The 19,754-nt window shown below is 41.4% G+C and overlaps 1 protein-coding gene across 7 annotated transcripts in view; it reads right to left on the reverse strand.

The window, feature by feature from the left end:
- Positions 1 to 19,754, reverse strand: part of ARHGAP44 (Rho GTPase activating protein 44) — a 232,785-nt gene that overhangs the window by 51,049 nt on the left and 161,982 nt on the right. For all 7 annotated transcript variants that reach the window (XM_033961795.1, XM_033961793.1, XM_033961798.1 and 4 more), the window contains one exon: positions 11,480 to 11,660. In XM_033961795.1, the coding sequence (XP_033817686.1) occupies positions 11,480 to 11,660 (181 nt within the window). The remainder of the gene's footprint in view (positions 1 to 11,479; positions 11,661 to 19,754) is intronic.

Raw genomic sequence — 19,754 nt, forward strand, 5'->3', positions numbered from 1 at the left:
GGGAACAAGGATTAAAAAACCTAGGGGGACAGTTTTCAAGGCATAGTAAAAGTTGGGTTTTTACTGCATCTTAGTGCATCTCAAAGGAAACAGACAATCTACAGTAAATTACCCCCCCCCCACCGGTCCCAAAGTTCTCCCTCATCATCACCTACTTCTTGATGCTCCTCACCTTTCTGTAGACTCTTCCCCCAGAGACTGGATGGACCATTCAGGTCTTTATCTGCCGTCATTTACTTTTTTTTTTTTTTATAATTTTTTATTTATACTTTTATTGTTAACATTCAATCAATGCTTGAAGGAAATTTAACAATCCAATAGGAAAAACAAATATTAATTATAAAATAATATCACATAGTATCTATGAGTAAAGTCCACAATCTGGGAGGAGAAGGAATCAATCACTTCCAAGGGTAGTTGGTTCCAGGGAATAAACTAAATTAATACAAATAACAGAGTGCAGTTGGATTTATTTAACTAATGGCCTGCTGGGCTGATTCCATGGAGGTGTCTGGAATTCTTGTAGTTACTTTACCTTCAAGAAAAAACTGCAATTGATCGGGTTCATAAAAGATATATCTATTACTCTGATAGGTAATACAGCATTTACAGGGGAAATGTAATTGAAAGGTTGCCCCTAAACTCAAAACAGACTGACGACAAGCCAAAAACTTCTTACGTCTGGCTTGTGTCCATTTAGATACATCAGGAAATATGGAAATTTTTAATCCATGAAATTCCACCTTATCAGTCCTATAGAATAGGCGAAGAATTGCTTCCTTATCTTGAAGAAAGACAAAAGTTACCAATAAAGTGGCTCTATTCGTTATATCTTCTTGAGATGTCTCCAGCATACCAGTGAGATCCAATTCTCCTGGTATAGCATTCCCTTTATTTTTGTCCTCCTTTGGTAAATTTAGGTAATATATCTTTTGTAATGGTGGCATATTGTTTTCAGGAAATTTCAGGACGGTATTCAAAAAGGACTGAAATAGATCCCTGGGAGATTGAAACTTGGAAATAGGAAAGTTTAAAAATCTCAAGTTTAGGTTCCTATTAGCATTTTCCAAGTTCTCAATTTTCCTGGCAAGTAAAGCTTTCTCCTTGAATTGTAAATTAGTGGTAATCTTCCCATCTGCCACAGATTTCTCCAATTTGTCCATTCTATTAGACTGTTGCTGAAGTTTCTCTTCAAAAGTATTAAGTTTACTATTAGTATTTTGTGTAGAAAGTACAATTTGGGAGCATACCTTGTGTAAAGTCTCCATAGCACTCCATAATGCCTCCATGTCAATCACCGCTGGTTTAATCAGGGGAGCAGGGGTAGTTATTCCGGGGGACTCCACCAAGGGATCCGCCTCCACCTTCCCAGCCTCCCGCTGACTTCCAGATCCTCCGAAGCTCAATGCTGACTGCAAGAGAGTCAGCAAGCTGTAATTCCCATCCGGGGTCAGGGGTGAAACCTGCAGCGCCGCCAGAGACGTCAATTCTGGCGCTTCCTGTACGTCTGAGGGTGTCCCCGACATCATCCCGGGACGCGGAGGTACTCCAGGCCCGAAAGGGCTAAGCGAAACGTCGCCTTCCAAGACCGAGGTCTGCCCTCCTCGGTCAGCAGATACGCCCTCACCAACTGGAATGGCATAAGATGTTATTGCCGCTTGCCGAGTCAATGAAGTGGAAGAGGAGGCAGGAAGCACACTCCTCTGCTTTCCCCTGCGCTTGGGCATAACAGGTAAATTTCTTGTAGAAAACTTGAAGAATTGCCGAACAGAGCAGGAGCCACCTAATAGCTCGACTCACTCCGACGCCATCTTGATTCCCTCCTATCTGCCGTCATTTACTATGTTATGTCAGATTCAAAATGGTGCTGGTAGCCCCTAGCGCTAGTCTCAAGGTACAGTATAATCTTGTTATAACAGACTTCAAAGGACCTGGAAAAATGGTCCGTTATATCCAGAGTTGCATTTTTTAAAAACTTTATTGAGGTCAACTTGAAACAACATTCAATCAATGAACAACAGTCACTGCACAACTATATCAGCAACATCAAGAACAAAACTCAGCAAAAAGTATGGCATGAAATGATTGCAAAACCAGAACACTAAAAGATGTTCTAAAGAATTATGTCATACTGTACTGGAAAGTAAAATACTCTGTCATTTTCTTTTGGGCTGCATTTTGATACTAGGGGCTCCTTTTACTAAGGTGCGTTAGGGCCTTGACGCGTGGATCAGCGTGCGCTAAATTGCCACGCACGTTAGACCTTAATGCCAGCATTGAGCCGGCGTTATTCTAGAAGCGTACTGTGCGGTTTAGTGCGCAGTAATTTCGTGTATGCACTAAAAACACTAGCGCACCTTAGTAAAAGGAGCCCTATATCACCGGCAGGCCACGCGCCTTGTAGGCGAAGAAAAGTACAGCTAAAAGTGGCTCTCGGGACCAAAATAGTTGTCTGTTCTATCTGAAAGTCTGTTATATGCGAGTCTGCTATTTCCGATGATTTTCTGTTTGTTTATAATGATGTTCGGCCGGGACCAGCGGACCTTGTCCGCTATAGGCGAAGTTCCGTTATAAGCAAGTACGTTATAACCAGATTATACTGTATAACCACTAGAGGTCACTGGTGCCATTGTGAACCCCAGGTCTGCAGGGGCAGGAATTACTGGGCATCATTCCTGCTCCATACTTCCTGAGCTCCATGGATTTCGACAGTAGGCATGGAGTGTGAGTGTGGGGGGGGGGGGGAGTCAATGGGAGGATGAGGGTTCTTCTTTGAAAAGGGGGGGGGGTAAAATAATGAGGGAGGGAGCACTGGAGAAAGGGGTCATTTACCTTAAATTGCCTGGCCCCTTTAAGATGTGGCCCGGAAGCACAGAGCCAGCTTTTTACATCTCTTTAGTATGTATCCTGCAGTCACTAATATTAATGTGTGTTACAGTAATATAACACATTACTGCTGTTTAACACATGTTAAGGAAAAAATAATGCACAATATGGCCATAACATGCCTTAATAAATACCCCCTGCCTGTGGTTCCCATCTCTCTCCTGGAGACATGCTTATTCAGCTGTATTTTCAAACACGAATCCCCAGGAAGCCTAAGGAAATTTTGTTCAGCACCATAAACACATTGAGGACCCAATGTGGCTTGGTCATTGAAGAAAGCCTGGAACTGTACCAACAAATCAACCCTGCATAATTATCTTGTCATGTTACTGCTGTTAAAATTATATGCCAGCAACCTCAAAACGTATGTCCTGTAGAAAGATTTTTTTTTCCTTTTTGTATATTTTAGTCTTCACAGTTATATGGAGCTCAGCCTCAAGCACTCCTGAACGTCCCATATTGTGAAACAGCTGTTGTCTCTAACAGCAATGGGAACTTTTAAGCAATAACACAGTAAAAAGCTGACAACCCCCCTGCCTTTGCTTCACTGCAAATTGTCCTCACTGGAAAGCCATGCAAACTCACAAATACTTCAGAAACATGCAAGGGTCCTTCATAGGCAGCACCCAAGGATTCTGGTGGGACTTAAGGGCAAAAGCCATTTCCAGTGGCAGGTCTCAGCAATATATTTTGATGTTTAGTTAACCTGCTTCTCAGGGAATGTCACGGATGTTGTCTGGAAATATACTTGTTGCAGTCATTCTTAAGCCTGGCTATTTGCCACAGCAGTTCCAAGAACTAGGATATGTGTCCTCTAGAGAGATGTCCTGAAGTGGGCCTTTCAACCATAAATTACAATTGTACACAAAAATAATCTTTTTCAAGTTTGGGCTCTTGTTTGGACTGGCAAGGGTCAGTTCTAAATTAGAAAACTGTCAGCTCTGATTGGCTTCAAATTTAGCCCATCCACCCTCTTTATAAGTGAGATGATGTAATGCCCACATATATTAACGTTTTGCAATGGCAACATTTTAAAATTGCAGTGCTAAGGGCTATGTAGCCTTTTGGCTACCTGCTTTTATGTTAAAAACAGGTCTAAATAGAATGAAACCCTAAGAGGTCCAACTCCATTAGCAAAATACACCGGTGAATTCTGGCATTTATGAATAAATTCATCAAAGCTTTACTGCACACTTACATCTCCAAAATAACTAAATAAGAACAGTAAGAGTTTGGTCTGGTATTAATGTAGCACAATTGCTGCTGTACTAAAATACCTCTAAGTGGGCACCTAGTTTTCTTTGAAGGGAAAAGAGGGCCCTGGGCTCCCATGCACTGCCTATGTGCTAAGAACAATGTAAGTTATATGCATATCACCGGAACCTAGGTGTGAACAATCAGCTCTACAGCTGGCATACTATGTTAAGTCAATATTCCATAAAGGAAAGTAGACGCCGATGTTCCTTTATAGAATATGCACCAATCAGGCACTCTCTGGGCATCTATATTTAGGCCCACTGTTATAGAATTACCCTCAGTATGCCTGAATATTTCAAATCTGTGTCCTATATATTCCCAAGAACAAAAGGAATAGTGTGGCAGCTTAAAAGGCATATGAAATTTCATTGAACAATAAAAAGGTGGTCCCAAGTATTATATATGTCTAGGTGTCAAAACCAATTGTAAAAGCAGCCCAACATGTTTTGACATCCATAACACTTGCATCAAGGCATGGGCACAGCCAGATACCCAATTTTGTGCAGGCCTGGACCTCAGTTGGGTAGGCAGAAGATCCCATCTCTCCTTCTCCCACTTCATAGATATGCTGCCATTGGGTGGGCTTGAACCCGAACAGGGCAGGCCTGGGCCCATCTGGGTCATGCCACTGCATCAAGGGTTAATAGTGAGTCAGATAATTATCCACCTGCAAAAGAGCTTCCCCAGTTTCTAGCATTGTCTCCAAGTGAATTCTCTACAGACCACCTAAAGTAAGGTGCCAGGATGATGTGTGCTAAATGTGAATTTTAGATCAGCAATTACATGCACAATTGCCGATACAGAACGCATGAGCACTTAAACTGGCTCAATGGCTGGAGTAAATGTTTGCGCCTAATTGTGGACAGACATACAGAGATAAATTCTAAATATGGCGCCTAAAAAGTCAGCGCCAAACAAAGCGCTATTCTATAAGCCACACAAATTTAGGCGCGGTTTATAGACTAGCACTTGTGCCCGGGAACCACACCTAACTTTACAATCATTATCCCATTCGCCACTTCTCTCTCTGAAGCTACCCCCATGGCAACAGAAGTACTAAATTTGATGGAACAATGGATGACTGAATTTAGATTGAAGCTTACTTCAGAAAAAACAAAATTCTTTGCAGCCTTGCCATACCCACTCGTCACTAAAACATCACTATGCATCAACAAACTCAGTTACCCTATCCAACCTACAATGAAGGTTCTGGGAGTAATACTTGACCAAGGCCTAACCATGAAAGACCAAGTGGACTCATTGGTTAGAAGGAGTTTCTTTACTCTCTGGAAGCTTCGGTCCATCAAAGCATACTTTGACGCTTCATCATTCAGAATTCTGGTACAATCCCTTATACTAAGCCATCTGGACTACTGTAATATCGCCCACCTGGCAATCTCCCAGAAGAACTTGCAGAGACTACAACTGGTGCAGAATGCAGCAGTTAGGCTAATTTTGGGGTTGAAGAAGTCCGATCACATAACCCCTTCCTACCGACTCCTGCATTGGTTGCCAATGGAGGCACATGCGAAGTTTAAGCTGGGATGTTTCTGCTTTAAGGCACTATAAGATTTAGCCCCTAAATATATAACTGACCTCTTCTCCTTCTCAACCAACAAACATAAGAGAAGCTCACACCCAAAGTTCGTCTCCCCACCGGTTAGAGGATGTAAATTTAAAAGACACCATCAACATCTCCTCTCATAGGTACGTTAGATAGATTGTGAGCCCACCGGAACAGATAGGGAAAATGCTTGAGTACCTGATTGTAAAACCGCTTAGATAACCTTGATAGGCAGTATATAAAAACCTAATAAACTTGAAACTTGATATCAAGCAGCATCATGGGGCAAAGACCTGGAAAAACTACTTAGGCATACAAACAACTATGGTGAATTTAGGAAACACCTAAAAACATATCTGTTCTTGAATTACCTAGGTAGCTGATCCGCACAATCTCTCCCACAACAACCGCTCTCATATTCTGTTAGTCACTAACCTCCAACTATGTAAGTTCTACTCAATTGTAGCATTCTTTTTAATCATTGTAAACCGCATAGAACTTCACGGTCCTTCGGTATATAAACTGCTATTATTATTAATAATTTTGGCGTCACCATTTGCACCAATAAAAACCAATAAATTTAGGGACGGATGCCCTTATTGTATAACTACACACATAACTTATAGGAATGCCTTGACCTGACCATTTCCGTGCCCCCTTGTTAACATGTGTCTAAATTTATATGCGTAACTGATTCTAATCAGCACCAATAATTGCTTGTTGAAATGCTAATTACTGGCGCTAATTAGCTTGCTATTCAATTAAATTGCATGCACAAATAGGGTAGGTACCCAAATTTGCACATGCAATTTTCCGTGCTTTTTATAGAATTTAAGGGGATAGCTGCATAGTATTCTATAACCTGCGAGCATAAGTGCCCTTCCAGGTCCACACCAACCTTGCAGCTGAACGGCTTTGTAGAATACCAACTAATGGCAGTTATATGCTTAGTGCCATTTATCAAGAATTAACAACAATTATAGCCAATTATTGCTTGGTAACAATTAACAGCTCTAAGCTTAAAGCTGTATACTTAGGATCAGAATCAGTGAATGGTGCTTAAGGTTAGGTTAATCTTCAAAAATTAAGGTTAGGTTAATCTTCAAAAATCAAAAAAAGCTTGCAAAATTTCTACAAACTGAAAAAGAGCTGGGTTGAATTTTTAAAATCAACATACATGCCTCATAGCTCCAGGAACAGACTTCACATTGTTTGACTCTCTCAATGAGACACTTATTATCATTGGCACATTTTGATGATGAGAGTGAGAAGGAGGGGCAATCCAGAAGAAGGAGAAGAAATCAAACCAACTGATCCAATTGGAAACCTCGAGGCAAGGGGGGTGGGGTCAAGCCAAGGAGAAATTCGGTTCTTACCTGCTAATTTACTTTCTTTTAGCCTCTCCAGACCAGCATAGGACCCCACCCTGTCTATTGCATGCAGATTTCCATTTTTTGTTCGGTTTCTAGTATTTTTCTAGGGCCGGGGAGATTCAGAACAGCAGCTGTGGCTTGGCTGGCGAGCTGTGGGGACCTTTGCTATTTGCTTTTGTTCCTTTGCATTTTCCAACAGCATTTCTGTTTTTATTTGTTGATACTCCTGTTCAGAGTCTTGTTTGTTTTTCTGTATATAGTCCTTAGTTCTGCTTGGCTATTCGGCAGACTGAGGTAATTAGGGAGGGGGGTCACATGATATGTACAGTTCCCAAGTTTTGTCTCAGTCTCCACCTGCTGGTCATGATGAGATATATACCCGCTTGTAAGATTAACCCTATGCTGGTCTGGAGAGTTGCTAAAGAAAGTGCAAGTTGAGAACTCAAACAGACAAACACCTGAGCATGTCCGAGACACAACTCGCTGTGATTAATTTATCTGACTACCAACTGACTGCAGATGAAGTTTCGGTACTGTCTAAAGGTCTTTCATTTGTCCCGTCATGTGGACATGATACTTTCCAAGTGAGGTAAGATTCAGCTAAATGTATTCGGTCTATCAGGATATTCAACAATAGGTACCCAGACAGTCCCACTGAATATTCCCAGACAGTCCCATCCAATGCAAATATTCAGATAACTTCTGAAAGAATCCAGATGTTTGAATTAAAATATTGGAGCCATCAATTATAGAGGATCATTCCTCCATGCACAAGAATCGTGGCATGCATGATCTATAACTGACTACCCTAATATTACACATGTTGGATATGAAGAACACATTGACAGCATTCCTGTTCTGGCATGCTTTCTGGCTATACTGCCAGGGTGAAGAGGGTGATGTTAAGGCATCGGCGAAAGACTACTCAGTGCGTAAATTCAGCTATGACATTGCAAAATGACACTGAACAGTTCATCAATTGATCTGACAGTCGTAATGATATGGGTGATCAGCTGGACTATTCCATACCACAGATTAACTCCTACCCCAAACCAGTTCTGGACTTCTTTGCGGACAGAGAAATCATAACTACAGCCCCATAAAACCTGTGAAAAGTACAAGTTAAGAAAACAAGGATGGTCAAAACTTTCCTTTCCTTGCTCTTTCCGATATTTCCCAAAGTACATTGCCCCTGTGGACATAACACATTATTGAAAATAAAAATATATATGTATATATGTTTAAACATTCTGCCAGTGGTTCAATACCACCTATCAAATAAAATGCCATACCTTTGTATTTTCCTAAGGCTGCATGGACAGAAACACAGCAAGCGTTAGTATAAAAGGGGGGTGGGGGGAAGAGAAGGGCTTAGGAAGAAAGATGCCCTGCTAGAGAGGATCACTAGGCTGGCAAGGTCCACCCTTACATTACTGGTAAAAATAAAATGCTTTAACAATATACAATCCTGAGACTCAGATCAATTCTGCAGCCCTTCCATTCTAGGCAGCAGAAAGACATATTTGATCTCACAAACCAAGTGTTTTGAGTTCTAAAGGATGATTGGATATTTTATGATATGGACAGAGCTCAGCCACAGCAAAGAAAGATTAGGTTCTTACCTCGATAATCTTTCTTATAGATGTGCCTAGTAGACCTGAACCACAGAATTATGTATCTGAACCCGCAAGCTGCTTGCAGGATTGCTGTTAATCACCTTTGAACTCCGCCTCCTTCCTAGGAAGCTGCTCCTGCCCCCTCAGTTAAGAACATAAGAATTGCCATAATGGGACAGACCGAAGGTCCATCAAGCCCAGTTTCTTGTTCCAACAGTGGTCAACCTAGGTTCCAAGTACCTAGCTAGATCCCAAGTAGTAAAACAGATTTTATGCTGTTTATCCTCGGAATAAGCAATGGAACTCAATCTCAATAATGACCCATGGAGCACTGTAATGATAAAAAGCAAAAAAATCCACTCCATGAATGATACGGCCACAACAGCTGTACACCAGGTCAGTCTCACAAACGAAAGAAAAAGCCTCAGATAATTGGAGAGGTGAACCCACACTCTACCACATATACATCACAGGCAAAAACAAACTTTCGTTAGTGTGAAGACAGCGAGGTGGAAAAACTAATCGTTCAAACAAAGACAGATATTTCTTCAAATGAATACTTAGTCCAAACCATGAAGTCCACCGACCTCTCTAGTTATCTGAGGCTTTTTCTTTCGTTTGTGAGACTGACTTGGTGCACAGCTGTTTTGGCCGTATCATTCATGGAGTGAATTTTTCTGCTTTTTTGTCTGGGTTCAGATGCGTAACCCTACAGTTCAGGACTACTAGACCCACTGAATTAGAAATCTTGTTGTACCAGAGGGGATGAGATAAGACTGGGGCTAAATCCAGTCAGTGAAAAGCCTTAATCATGTTATTGAAAAAGGTGTGAGCTAAAACCATAAAAATAAATGTCTTCTTTTACCTCAGACATTATTGCAACGATATTACAAATCTGAGGAACACACTTCTTTGGGGGAGGGGTTTGTCCTGTGTACGCTCCAAGTTCTTTTCCCCCTTCCTCGGTACAAATCTTATGCATTTCGGATGAATCTAAACGAGACTGGTGTGAGGGGTGGCTGGTTACAGCATTTCCCACCATGACGGCTGACTTGAAATTAAAGGTATAAGGAAGCCTTCAGTGAATAGCAAACAAGGCATTTTCATGGGAGAATGTAAACATTCCAGATTTCTCCCAGTCAAGTAAAGCCAAGCTGAGCCTACAGCCCTGCTTTTCTTAGACAGACTAGAATTACAAAGGTCATAAATTTTACAAGGGATCAAAGCAAACTGTGGCTAATAATGAAGCCATTTAGCAATCTTATAGTTATGCCAGGCTTAGGACGCTTGATTCCCGCCTTCAAATTGTACATAGACTGAAACCGTTACTGGCTCCCTGTGATTTTAGAGTGGTTGTGCAGGGACTTCTTTTGTCCAAATTAGACTACTTGCAATTCCCTCTATTTGGGCCTGACAAACTTGAAGATTAAGTCATTACAACTGCTGATGAATTCAGCGGCTAGATTAATCAGTGGTACCCCAAGAACGACTCACATTACTCCAATTGCAAACCAACTACATTGGCTACCCATAAAACAACGAGTGCAATACAAGGTGTTATCATTAGAGCACCAGGTGTTATAAGGGATGGTCCCTATCTGGTTTCTATCACTGTGGGAGGTTTACAAGCCTGGAAGAGCTTTGAGATCGGCAGGAGCCATGAAATTAATATATACTGTGGAAAGAGGAGTATTCTATGTGGCCACAAAATCTAAAATGTTTTCAGTAGCCGGAGTGAACTTATGGAACGCTCTGGTTGGACAATTAAGGCTATGTACAGACTGCCCTAAGTTTAAGAAATTATTAAAAAAGCACCCCCTCTTTTACGAATGCATAGCACGGGTTTTAGGTCCAGCAGCGTCGGTAACTGCTCCGACGCTCATAGAATTCCTATGAGCGTTGAAGCAGTGACCACCGCTGCCGGCACTAAAATCCGCACTATGCATTCGTAAAAGGGGGGGTGGGGGGGCCAGTTCTTCATTAATGCAGAGTACGGTACTGGGGTTCAAGAAAGGATTAGACAAATTCCTACTGGAAAAGGGGATAGAGGGGTATAGATAGAAGATTACTGCACAGGTTCTGGACCTGTTGGCACACCGCGTGAGCGGACTGCTGGGCACGATGGACCTCGGGTCTGACCCAGCAGAGGCATTTCTTATGTTCTTATGTAGAAGTTGCATTAAGTTTCATAGGTTCTAGCTCTTGGAAACTTTATTACGCAAGCTGTTTGTTATTGCTTGTATACTGGTTGCAGAAAATCCTGTATTGTGTATGTGGATAAGATGGTTGAAAGTTATTTAATTTTATGAATGTTTACTGCTTGGAAAACACTTAGGAATTAGGCGGTATACAAATTTTTTTAATAAATAAATTCTTTTAGTTTTCCATGGAATCAAAAGCAGCAATTTGCTACTTATCTACAGATGAACAAATGAGTAAGGCCCTCTCCTTATAACTCTCTCATTCCCCCCAAACAACACAATTTGCATGCTATTTAATGCTCTCATTGCAATCCACCAGTCATCCTATACCCACAGACACTGAACCAGACTCCAAAAAAAAATTATATGGCCATCAACAGACCAGCAGCATCTCAAAGTTTACACAGTTCATAACCCAAATAATGTCACTTCCCCTTTAAGAAAAGGCAAGCTTCAAGAGCAAACCATGTTGAGGATAGAAATACTCTGTCACAATGCCTTTATCGAGATAACTGACCACCCCAAGCTAGAGAGCTTCCAGTAACCTGTTTCATTTGGTAGAGAGCTGAAATAAGAGCATACCCATCCTTCTTGTAGAACTCCAGCATCATGTTGTCTGTAGCCACACTGAGAGGACGGCGGGCCTGGTCATACTGTTTCCGTTCAGAATGATCCATGTCAGGAGAAGGCATGGAGCTGTAGTTAGCATTGTGGTTAATATGAACCGGACTTCCATAGTTCCCAGTTACATTAAATTCTATGTCTGTGGTAGAAAAGGTCATTGTTATTCTTCCACTCAGATAATCTCCAACTCGACACCAAAATCTTCTTATAATTTTTGAAATAGATATGGTAGAACTGTGGTAGAAAAATGACACAAAGCATGTTGGGATTTTTTTGCTGGTGCATAGGATGCAGGAAAATAATTTTTTTCCTCTAGAAAGAATTTCTCTGAATTTTCTCTGTTCTATCAACTGAGCTAAAAGGATATTAAAAATTGAGGGAATTATTTTTCTGGACCATGTATATTCTTTGAGAAAATACTGCTAGCCGTTTTAACGCATGCTAAATATTGGCACGTGCTAAACGCTAACGCATCCATTATAGTCTACGGACGTGTTAGCGTATAGCGCACGCTAAAACGGCTAGCGTGCCTTAGTAAAAGGACCCCATAATGGCAATGTGACTTGATTACACTTTTCAATTGACGAAAAACCATAAACAACAATCTTAATAGGTTGACTAGAAAATATATATAAAACTTTATAAGCTGTGAAGTGCCTCCCATTTGGTTACTTCTGCATCAATAGGAATGCTGCATTGCATTCAACGTCAATTAACATTTGTAATCGATGTGCTGCATTCGTCATGGATCAGCTTAATTGGATTTATTTATTTATTTATTTAAAAGTTTAATATACCGTCTGGAATCACAGTGGTTTCCAAATAAACATACATAAATCAAAAACATCTAATCAAGCTTGAATCATAAGTTCAATTGTTCGAACTTTAATCCTTTCATGAGGCAGCCGATATAAGCGAAACATGTCGGACGAGTCAGTTCCCAGCTGACATCACGTTTCACAACACTCAGATAAGTGCCATTTACCGTATATACTCGAATATTCAAGATTCCCATTTTTTCCCCAAAATGGAGGGAAAATGGTTGACTCAAATATGACGGGGCTTAATATTCAAGTGCCCTGACTTGCCAGGATCTGCACCCGGCACTCCTCCCTCCCCTGCCAGGCTCTGCACCCAGCCCCCCTCACTCCCTGCAAGGCTCTGCACCCAGCCCCACTTACTCCCTGCCAGGTTCTGCACCCAGCCCCCTTCCCTCCCTGCCCTGCCAGGCTCTGCACCCAGCCCCCCTCACTCCCTGCCAGGCTTTGAACCCAGCCCCCAACACTACTTGCCAGATTCTGCATCCTGTCCCCCCTCCCTCCCTCCCTCCCTCACTGCCCTGTTCCATCTCTCTCCTGATGCCTTGCAGGCCTCCACCAGGCCTGCTGTGAGACTCGGTGGAACAGGATATGAGGAATCCCCCATCTCCCGTCCCAGCCGAATCCAAAAACCAATCAGCCAATCAGCCGGTGGTCTTGAATGGAGCAGGAGGGCAGGAAGATAATTCCTGCTCTGTGCAGTAGCTGGCAACCAGGGACTCGAAAGGTACGTGGGGGAGGTGAGAGGGAGGTGTGGTTCTCAATTTCGGCAGGCACAGGAGGCAGAAGGGATTCCTCCTGTCCCGTCCACCGTAAAGTTGCAGAGTCATTGGGTTGTGTGCGGGGGTGCACGGGGAAGGCGGTGTTTTTTTGAATCAGCTGGGATGGTAGACAGGGGGATCCTCATGTCCCAGCCCACTGCTGGACCACCAGGTCTTGCAGTAGGCCCTGTGAAGGCCTGCAATAGGTCCGGGAGAGGGGCGGATAGGCACAAAAATCTCAGCTTACATTCAAGTATATACGGTAAGCTATTTTGAAAGGATTAAAGTTTGAGCAATTGAACTTATGATTTAAGCTTGATTAGATGCAAATTCACATTGCATTTTATATAAAGTCAATTAAGCTGATCCATGATGTTGAATGCAGAGCAACATTCCTATTGATGCAGGAGTAACCAAATGGGAGGCACATTCTGAAGATACAGCTTAAAAAGTTTTATATATATATATATATATTTCCTAGTCAACCTATTAAGATTAAGTTACTTGCTTATGATTCTTTGACAAAATAAACACAGCAGTCGATATTCATCTTAGTTTAAGCGGCTCCTGCCCATTTCAAACATGCCGCGTGCTGCTGAATACTGGCTCTAATCTAATCTAATCAATAATCTTATATTCCGCTATTTTCAATTCAGATTTAGAGCGCATTACAACAAGAAGAACCCTACATTAAGGGGAACACATACTTAATTCTATCAAGAATAACATTTATCAAAAAAGTAGGTCTTAAAAAATTTACAAAAAATAATATACAAATTCAAGCTTTTTATTTCTAAAGCAAGACTAATCCATGTCTGAACTGCCAGATAACAAAACGATTGGACCAGCTGACTTTTTAATTACTCTGGAAACAGTTGGAAACTGAAGTTTAAAAGCTAGTGTTAATTTTGTGTTTTTTTGCAGGGAACTTAAAAGCTAGTGTTATTTCATGTAGTAATAAAATCAGCTGGAATACATAAAAGAGATGTTAATTGTTTTGGAGCATTACCATTTAAAGCAGGGGTGTCCAATCTGCGGCCAGAGGGCCGCATGCGGCCCTGTGAAGTATTTTGTGCGGCCCCGGTCGATGCAGTGTTTTCCTCTGCTCCCCCCCCGGTGTTTACCGTCTGCCAGTTCCCTCCTCTGTCTTGCTGCAGCGTTTGCGTGTTTGTGTGGCCCCAGAAACATTTTTTCGGCCAGTGCGGCCCAGGGAAGCCAAAAGGTTGGACACCCCTGATTTAAAGTCTTCTGTACTAGACATAATACCTTAAACTTAATCCTGTATCTAATCAGAAACCAGTGAATTTTGTGCAAAAGAGACTTATAAGGGATGGTAATACTTCCAGGGAAGAACAAAGCAGTGGTGCTGTCCGGATTGTGCCTAGGCACTCTGGGAGTAGAATTTGGGTACAGTTGGCACTTAACTGATTAGTAGTGATATTCAGTCCACCAATTAGTTAAGAAAGCACATAAAGGGGTCCTTTTACTAAGGCGTGCTAGCTGTTTTAGTGTACACGCGCTAAAACGGTTAGCGTGTCTTAGTAAAAGAGGGGGAAATTTAGGACAGCAACTGAGTTAACCAGGCACCAGTCTGAATATTGGCCTGTACCCAGTCAGCTTTCAAATGACTATATTGACCTAGGAATTTAATGCCAGTTCCCAGATATGGCCCAGTATTGAATATCTGAGCTGAATCCAGCCAGTGGCTGTCACCAGCTGACCTCTGCAAGCTGAATATTAGGATTTTACAACAGGAGAAACCCCAAATGACTCACTGTATTCTTTTCAAATTGGAAATGGGTATTGTATTGTATTATTACTCAATAAAATGGAACATGCATAGTGATCTACTGTTCCGGGCTCTAATATGGAATTCTCCAGATTAGGACAAGAATGTAGCAGTGGTGGGGAGCAGAGGGGGGGAGGTGAGAGCAATTCGTCAACACCAAAAAGGAAAAAAACAAAACCCTACAGTGGTCAAACAGGAGTAGGGCTAGACAAATGGTCTTCCAAAAAGGAAGCCCACAGAAGTTCAAACATCAGTTTTGCGGCTTATTTATGTATACACCTATATGTTACAATTTGTTTTGTAATTTTTGTATATCACCATTGGTTGATAGTTTTTATTAATTAATTAATATATACATATTTATAGAATTTGATATATATATGCACTTCTCCCTCCGTATTCGCTGTGATAAGGGATTAACAGACCCGCAAATACAGAAAAAAACGCAAATAACTTTTTCATATGTTATTCGCTGTTTTCTATTAAAAACCACCGTGATTATGGTGAAACCGCGAATAACATGGTGGGAGACCTGGCCTGTTCCTGAAGGAGAGGCAAAACACGGTGAAGAAAGTGCTGGGAATCAGCGATTTCTCTATGCAAGCTGACGTAATTTGGGGAGAGGAGCCAGCAAGCTAAAAACCGCAAATAATCGAAACCACAATGGTTGAAACTTTGAATACGGAGGAAGTGTACACACATATACACGCATTTGTGTCATATATTTTGTTTACTTTTATATATTTCACAATTTGGTATTTTTATAAGTTTCCAGGTTTTATTTAAAATTTGATAAAACGCTTATATAAAAATTTCAAAGCGATGTACATCAATAAAAAATACATAGGTAGAACATATAATAGACTTTAAACATGACAAAACAGAAAAGCGGGGCAAATGGGAGGAACTACAATTTTTAAAAGAAAAGAGCAAGTAGTGGGAAAAATATCAGGGATGGGGTCGCTGACAACCAAATGTTTATTCCTTAGGCCCTGTTTTATTAAGGTGCATTAACCGATTAGCGCGCGCTAATCGATTTAGCACGCGCTAAATGCTAACGCGTGCATGTTAGTCTATGGACGCGTTAGCGTTTAGCACACCTTAGTAAGACAGGGGGTTAGTGTTAGTTAACAATGAGATTTGGAAAAGTTGTAAATCTTACGTTTAAATTAATTTCCAAAAGCGTCATCAAAGAGGAAGCATTTCAGAGACCTCTTAAATTTCTCTAGTATCGTTTCTTCTCTTAGATGGATAGGTAGATGATTCCATTGTTGGGGGTCTGTTACTGAAAAGATTTCGTTTCGCCTTGTGTTTATAACCTTCAAGGAGGGGATTGTAAGAAGATGCTGATTAGAGGATCTTAGAGTTCTAGAAGTAGTCTGGGGAATAAGAAGCCTGTCCAAAAAGGTGTCAGGTCAAAAGCGTGCCGGGACAAAGGCGCGCCCAGACAATTGAGCACAGCGCGCGCCGCCGCGCCGCTCTAAATTACTGTTTTTAGCGCTCTGACGGGGGGGCGTGGGGGGGAACCCCCCCACTTTACTTAATAGACATCGCGCCGCGTTGTGGGGGAGTTGTGGGGGGTGTGAGGGGTTGTAACCCCCCACATTTTACTGAAAACTTCACTTTTTCCCTGTTTTTAGGGAAAAAGTTCAGTTTACAGTAAAATGTGGAGGGTTACAACCCCCCAAACCCCCCATAACGCCGGCATGATGTCTATTAAGTAAACTGGGGGGGTTCCCCAACAAAACCCCCCGTCAGAGCCCCTAAAAACTGTAATTTAGAGCGGTGCGGCGGCGCGCGCTGTGCTCAATTGTCGGCGCGCGCTTTTGTCTTTCGCGCCGTTGTATATGAACCGTCCAAAAATTCCGGTAGATTTGAATGTTTGATTTTAAATGTTAAGAGAGCTAGTTTATAAGATATTATACTGTATGTTGTCTATATGTAGCTTTCATTGGATGTATAGATCATGACTCCTGATGCAGGCTTTTGAGTGCTGAAACAAGGCCCTGTGTTGAGTCATATCTTCTTGTTGGACATTGAGAGCTGTTTGTATTGGTTATTCAATAATCTGGTGTTTGAACTTCTACTGGCCTCCTTTATGGAAGATCACTTTTCTAGCCCTATTCCTTTTGACTGTCTGAGAGCAATTCCTCAAAATGCAAATATTGTGCCAATATTTTCCATGTGGTTTTTCTGCTACCCTGTTTCCCCGAATATATGACACTGTCTTATATTTTTAAAAACTCCAAAATATGCACAAGGTCTTATTTTCAGGGGGATGTCTTATTTTTCCATGAAGAAGAATACAGTACACATTTATTGCTGAAAAAAAGACATTTATTACTTGTATATGGTACAGGTCATCACAAACCAGAAAAGCTGTATCACAAACCAGAAAAACATTTACTGTATAACAGTTTACAGTATGATACATTTACACATTTAATCAATGACAATCAAGTCATCATCTTCTGGAACATCATCATAATAACTCACACCCTGAGGTTCCAGGTCAATTACTTGGGACTCCATTTCTTTCACAATCAGTGGACCAAATCTCTCATGTTTAGCAATAGCAGTGTCCTCAAATGAGTACTTCTTATCAAGGTAGCCTGCTCGTAATGCATGTTCAATGCAACTGTCAGTGATTTTATCCCATGAATTCTTCACCCAAGTCACAACCTCTTGCAGTTTAGGTTTCACAAAGTTTCCACGCTGATTTCTCTCCATTCTATTTTCAATGTAGTCATTAATTTCCATGCGCAGATTGTCCTTGAATGGCTTGTTGATTGCAATATCAAGGGTCTGGAGATAGGCCGTCATTCCCGCAGGAATCATTATTTGATCTATTTTTCTTTCATGAAGAAATGACTTCATATCTTTAGCACGGTGAGTGCTAGCTGCATCCCAGACTAGCAGACCTCTTTGACCTCCTCGCATAACAAGTGGCAGCATTAAATCTACCCACTTTCTTATAACAGCTTGTGTGGCCCAGGCTTTTTCAGTTTCAAGGACAAAAATTCCTGAAGCACGTTCAATCTTTTCCTTCTTGCCCTTAGAAATTATTAGAGGTAGGACTTTAGTGCCATCCAGACGAATTGCCAAAATACAGGTCACACGTGCACTTTCATAAGCAGTGGAGGGAATGTACACTGAGGAGGCACCCCGCTATTCAATTGTTGTTTGAGATGATTGGCCCATAAACACTGCAGTTTCATCCATAGCAATCATATTGGAAAGCTTGTATTTAGAGAAGTCAATCTCATCAATAAAGGACTTGAATGCAAGTGCTCGCTTAATCACTTGAGCATCTTCCAGCCTAAACAATGTCGTGGATCTTCTTAAAGACAATTCACTTCTCTGAAGGAAATTATCCAGCCAGTGTTGTGATGCTTTGAAATTTTCAGAGGCTATGTTAAACTGTGGCGCCATTGCAAGGGCAAATTCTTGAATATGAGCCCTATTCACAACCAAAGCCTTTGTTTTCCTGTCAACAACCCATTCACAGATCAGATCTTCCAGCTCAGAAAATATTGGTTTCCGACCTGATCCACACTTGCGTTTGTTAGAATTTCCCTTTTCCACTTGTTCAACTAGTTTACCATACTCTGCTCGCCACTTGCGGAGCAATCGTATATTCAACATTTTTTCTTTGCAGAAAGCAGCAAGATTTTGGCCCCAAGAATCTTCCACGATTCTCCTCTTGTACTCCACAGAGTAGCTTTTTCTTTTTGTGGCCATGCCTAAGGGTAAAAGAATAAAAAATGGCACTAGGGTATCCTGGGTGGGGGGGGGGGGGTGATCTTTTAAAATGATGCAGAGGGCATCAGAGGTGGGAATCAAAATGGCACAAGAGAATCAGGGGGATGGGCAGTTACCATCTTAACAGTATGGAGAGAAAAATGTTAGCTTGCCATGTAAAAGGTAAATAAAAATTGGCATGCAAATCCTTTAAACCAGATTTTTGATTTTACAGTTAACAATCTGGTTTAAAGGATTTGCATGCCAATTTTTATTTACCTTTTACATGGCAAGCTAACGTTTTTGGAAATGTGTCTGTAACACGGTAAATGTACACTTGTAAAGTTTGAACTTGAAATCAGCTTTCAAATCTGTTAGAAAACAGCATCCTCCACATACCGTACAGATCAGATACAGATTTGCAGTTTGCTTTTAAAACACTAGATGGCAGCATCACTATGTACGGTATCACTACAAGTAAATACCAGTAGTACGTAGCAATGAAAGGTACGGTAACGAACTACGCAGAAAATGAACTACAGGGCGCAGCTGCCTAAAGCCAGGATTAGATGACTTGAGGAGGAGGTAGGAAAGAGCTTGCCGGCTGCTTTTAACATTGAGTGGGTACCTGTAAGTTCAGCTCCGCTCTTGGTGTACAGAGGCTGTTCCTGGGCTTGTTTTCCTGGACAGCGGAAGCAGGAAGTTGTGTGACCACGCATACGGTACTGTACCAGTACTCTGGATCAGTGGCGTACCTAGGGTATGTGGCACCCGGGGCCCATCATTTTTTGACACCCCCCCTATGTAAAAAAATATTTTTTGTAATGACCATGAAACAGAATAAATGGTCAGAATAGAAACAGGCAGTGAAAATTTTCTTATATTCCAAACATAACATAATATAAATTATGTCTGAATTGTCATGACATCAGAAGTACATATGGAGTAGTTGCAGGTGATGCTTGGGACAGTTCTGATTGTGTTAGTTCGGTTTTATGTGTTTTTTGAATAGAAGGGTTTTTATTTCTTTTTGAAGGTTTTGCAGTCTGTGGTCGATGTCAATTGGTTGTAGAGTGTTGCAGCTCGAATGGCTATGAGGTTGTCGAACAGTTTTTTTTCTTTTG

The sequence above is a fragment of the Geotrypetes seraphini genome, chromosome 10 (genome assembly GCF_902459505.1).
Source record: "Geotrypetes seraphini chromosome 10, aGeoSer1.1, whole genome shotgun sequence".
NCBI classification, from domain to species: domain Eukaryota; kingdom Metazoa; phylum Chordata; class Amphibia; order Gymnophiona; family Dermophiidae; genus Geotrypetes; species Geotrypetes seraphini.